Source organism: Engraulis encrasicolus, chromosome 6 (assembly GCF_034702125.1).
Source record: "Engraulis encrasicolus isolate BLACKSEA-1 chromosome 6, IST_EnEncr_1.0, whole genome shotgun sequence".
In the NCBI taxonomy this organism is placed as follows: Eukaryota; Metazoa; Chordata; class Actinopteri; order Clupeiformes; family Engraulidae; genus Engraulis; species Engraulis encrasicolus.
In genome coordinates this window covers 45,824,464-45,829,463 of record NC_085862.1, presented here as the reverse complement: position 1 = coordinate 45,829,463, position 5,000 = coordinate 45,824,464, and the positions used below count along the sequence as shown (strand labels likewise).

The 5,000-nt window shown below is 46.0% G+C and overlaps 1 protein-coding gene across 1 annotated transcript in view; it reads left to right on the top strand.

Annotated features, from left to right (window-relative positions):
* The window catches only part of LOC134451580 (cadherin-24), a 67,803-nt gene that overhangs the window by 34,184 nt on the left and 28,619 nt on the right, over window positions 1-5,000 (top strand). Inside the window, exon 6 of the mRNA XM_063202086.1 lies at window positions 3,516-3,772. Within this exon, the coding sequence (XP_063058156.1) occupies window positions 3,516-3,772 (257 nt within the window). The remainder of the gene's footprint in view (window positions 1-3,515; window positions 3,773-5,000) is intronic.

Below are 5,000 nucleotides of genomic sequence, written 5' to 3'. Positions count from 1 at the left end.
GTAAGGAAGCGTGCTACATAGAGGGCCTCTTTTATTTTCTTCAGAGAAGAGGAAAGGAGAGGGGAGGGGAGGAGAGGAGAGGAAAAGAGGAGAGAAGAGAACTGTAATGAAGGAGGAGAGGAAGGGAAGAGGAGAGGAGAACAGAGAGGGGGAGGAGAGGAGAGAAGAGAGCAGTAATGGAGGAGGAGAGGAAGGAAAGAGGAGAGGAGAACAGAAGACAGGAGGCAGCATTAGAGGAAGAGAGGAGGAGTGGAGTGAAGAGGAAAGGAGAGAAGGCAGCAGTAACGGAGGAGGAGAGGAAGGGAGGAGGAGAGGGGGAGAGGAAGGGAAGAAAGGAGAAGAGAGGAGAGGGGAGAGGAGAGGAAGGGAGGAGGAGTGGAGTGGAGAGGGGAGGAGAGGAGGAGAGGAGAGAAGGGAAGGTGGCATTAATGGAGGCTGAGAGGAAGTGGCTAAATGGAGGGTAGAGCGGTAAAGAGCTGGCATGTCTCCATGCCTAATTGAAATTATCCGCAGTTAACCTGGGCCCAAAACACCTTAGTGCTGTTTCCCCACCAAAGAAAAAAATCACTTGTCCACCCTCTGATTTTTTTTTTTTTTTTTTTTTTGATGGGTTGTTACAAGAAACCCAATACACACACATGCACCCCACAGTCCTTTCAATTTTCACAACAATGCTAGTGAGATTGAAAAACGGGCAGAAAAAAGGGACCTGGTGAATCCTGTGTGAGGCTAATTGAAAAAAAAATGGTGAATTTCTCCCTCTTAGTTGAATTGAAATAACTAAAGCGTAAAATGAGAAGTTGGCTATTTTCTGCCCTGATAAGTACTTACAAAGACAGTGGTACTCTCTGCAGAAGAAGCCTGTCCTTACTACTGCAGTGTTCAAAGGTATGCATATTAAGTAGTGAAGTGTGTGTGTGTGTGTGTGTGTGTGTGTGTGTGTGTGTGTGTGTGTGTGTGTGTGTGTGTGTGTGCGTGCGTGCGTGCGTGCGTGCGTGCGTGCGTGCGTGCGTGCGTGCGTGCGTGCGTGCGTGCGTGTGTCTGTGTCTGTGTGTGTGTGTGTGTGTGTTTGAATGTGTGTGTGCGTTCAACTCTGTGCATGTGTTTGTGTGCATGCTCGAGTGTGTGTTGTATTATTGGTGTTTTGTTGGTTGTGTAATGTCATTTGCAATGGAGCCAACAAATGAAACACCCGCAAGAAATGAAGTGACTTGTCGAGAATGACATGTTCCTCAGAGCTGTCAACAAAAATGTGGAATGTTGAAAATGTCTGAGGAAAAAAAAAAAGTTCAATCATGGTGATTTAAGGTATGAATAAAAATAAATGAAATAAAAACAGAAAGAAAGCAGAGGATGGCAAGGACAGCTAGGAACATTTCAGAGAGAGCGAGTGTGAGATTTGGGTTTGTGTGTCTGTGATCAGGCTGTGGGTGGGTGTGGGTGGGTGTCACACAGAGAGAGAGAGAGAGAGAGAGAGAGAGAGAGAGAGAGAGAGAGAGAGAGAGAGAGAGAGAGAGAGAGAGAGAGACTGTGTAGTGTAGCCTATGTGCGTGTGGGTGATTGTCTGAGAGAGAGAGAGCAAAGAGAGTTTGATTAAAACGTACCCCTGGTGTTGATGGCGTGGGTCCTTTATTCCTCTTTTTGGAGCTGCAGCACTTCTCCCTACTCCAGTACTTCTGTTGCTGTGGCTGCTGCCACTGCTGCTTCTGCTAGGACTGCCATTACTGATACTGCCTTCAAAATGACACCCGCCCCAGCACACTGCCATTTCTCCCCCCAAATGTTACCGTTTCCCTTTCAACGCCTTCTGCACTTATTTCTCTACCCCATCCGCCTTTTTTCCCTTCGTCTTTGAAATAAAAGTGTTTTGTGTTTGTGTGCAGGTTTTTTCTTACTTATTTTAGTGCCTCTGTTCTCTGCTTTTGTGTATAGCCCTGTTAACGTAATAGCAAAAAAGTGTCTCTCTTACTTATTTTAGTGTCTCTGTTCTCTGTGTTGTTGGCGCGTAGCCCTGGTAATGGCATAACTGTCTACATGAGTGCACAAGATGGAAATTCACTGCGATGACATATGCGGGCTTGCGAATGCTATTATCTGTGGCGTCTCTTACTTCAATGTAAAGCCTGGCATCATCATGGGATTCTATTGTAATAGCTCCCAGTCAGTCGCATGACAAAGTGTAAGCACTGCTAATATAAAAGTAAGGCTACATTAGCGAGGCTCCGACAGCTTTGCAAAAATACGACGTGAATAAAACTGTAATATTCATGATAACAACAGTCACCGTGAAAGTCTTGTGTGTGTGTTTTATATGTGTTTTTTTTAATATTGCGCCATATATTCGCAACGACGGCAGCTAGCAACATCGACAGCATTGGTTTATATGACACTTTTTATGGCACCCGAAACCATTTGCGGTGAAGAGGGGCCGTGTGCTAACAGCTAACCATTCCAACAGTGTGCAGTGGGTACCTGGGTTATGCACATGGCTATTATATACTGCAATGTGCTCCACACATCAGCCCCAGGTGACGGGGAGAGCTGGATATGGAGATGAAGATGGCAGGTGGAGTGGGGAGGTGGAGCCGTGGGGAGGTTTGCGGAGGTGTGGGGAGATGTGAACCTGAGGTGGAGGGTGGAGGTGGGAGGTGTGGAGGTGTGGAGAGGTGTGGGTAAGTGTGAACCTGAGGTGGAGGGTGCAGGTGGGGAGGTGGAGGATGGAGGTGGGGGGGTGGAGGCTCAGGGGAGCGTACATTACTGCTGCGGTCCTGAAACCTGTGGTGTGTGTGTGTGTGTGTGTGTGTACGTGCGCTTATGTGTGTGTGAGAGTATGTGTGTGTGTGTACTGTCCGTGCATGTGTGCGTGCTGAAATATGTGTGTTCATAGTTTTGCATTCATTCCTATGTGTGTGTGCAGGGCTGGACTTGTAATACAGGGCATTTTCCCGGTGGGCCAACAGTCCTCAGGGGTGATGCTGTTGTTTTGCGGGTATTTTTGTTGTTGTTGTTGTTTTTTCCCATTACAGACCAGCCCATTTAGATGGGCCGGCCCATTGGTCCATCTTTAATACAGTTGACAATGGACTAAGCCTGTTGCCATATTGTAGAGAAACTGGGGTTGGTTCTCGTGCCCAGTCCAGCCTTGTGTGTGTGTGTGTGTGTGTGTGTGTGTGTGTGTGTGTCAGGGGCGTAGGCAGAAATAATAAAACAGGTGGGCCCAGAAAAAATCGGACGGGCCCAACCCGAAAGCGTGTAAGTAGACATTATAATACTGCGCCCAAAAATGATACTTTGAAATTGAAATCATAGAAATCACAGAAGATGAACCAGACTTTTGACAAAATGATTAATTATGTCTCAGTGCTATGCCATTAATTATAGTTCAATGAGGCAACAGTTGACTGTCGAATGTGAATAGGTCGGGCCTGGATGTCAAGTGGGCGGGCCCAGGCCCACCCATGGCTACGCTTATGTGTGCCGTATTCATTCCTGTGTGTATGTATGCGCCATTGCAGCCTGTGGACTATGAGAGGCGAAGCTCCTACTCCCTCTCGGTGGAGGTCCAGAACCCCATCGTGGACGCCCGTTTCCTGCGGAGGGGACCCTTCAAGGACCGGGCCATCGTGCAGGTGACCGTGCTCAACGCAGACGAGCCCCCCCGCTTCTCGCGCTCCCGCTACCGGCTAGACGTGACGGAGAACTGCCCCCCCTCCTGCGCCGTGGGACGCGTGGCTGCTGTGGACCCAGACACGGGCCAGAGCAGCAACATCAGGTACAGTGAAGGCATTGATTCATCCATAGCAAAATCTGTCTCAGAGTAGAGAGAGTAGAGTAGAGTATCAGTTATTAATCCCCGAGGGGGAAAATAAAGTGATGGTTCGGAGTAGATTCACCCTAATGCCATTTGAACCGTGACCAGTAGTCCACCCTTATTTTTTTCTGGCTTGGGCGAACATCAGCAGAGATTACCAAGTTATTTACGGTTATTTCGAATAGTTTGCCAGGCATTCACAGTATCTCCAAACTTTAAACCACAAAAATTACACATCATGACACCAAACTTCTACAGTATTACAAATATGGTCTCTACTCACAAAACGAAGCATTTAGAAATTTGGAAATAGTCCAGGAGTTTATTATTATCCACACAAGCCAAATACTGTATATTCTGTCTTTCTAAAGCTGCGCCGTCGTTACTTCCGTAAGCCCGTAAAAGTTCTCCATGAAACTCATCATTATGCACAGTGAAAAGTGGATTCAGCATCCGTATTAATAGCGAAAATCCTTGTCTAATTGATAGCAGGTAACATTTGAAATATCTTGTAAGTGTTGCCTTGAAAATATAAGCCTTAATCACAATTCAATGAAAACGTTTTTTAATACTCTCGTCTGAAACTTTGTTGAGGACTTTTACGGGCTTACGGCAGTAACAATGGCGCAGCTTTAGAAAGACATGATATATTCGGCTTGTGTGGATAATAATACACTCCTAGACTATTTCCAAACTTCTAAATGCTTCGTTTTGTGAGTAGAGACCATATTTGTACTACTGTAGAAGTTTGGTGTCATGACGTGTAATTTTTGTGGGGTTAAGTTTGGAGAGACTGTGAATGCCTGGCAAAGTATTCGAAATAACCATAAATAACTCTGTAACTCTGCTAATGTTCGCCCAAACGTGGACTACTGGATGGATGTCACGGTTCAAATGGCATTAGGGTGAATCTACTCCGAACCATCACTTTAAGGTGTCAAGTAGCATACATACATAAATACAGAAGACATTACACACAGGTCATTACACACATCATTCCATGTATTAATGATTCACACAGATTTGACAAGTTAAACTTAAGGGCAGTGACACCAAACATAATGTTGTTTCAGAGGTTCATCGTTTTACAGTGTTTTGGTCCTTCTTTCCTGTGGATTTCAAATTACTGCTGTCATTTACCCACCAGTCACTACTGACGTGGTTAGTCCTCGTGCACACTTCTCCTCAC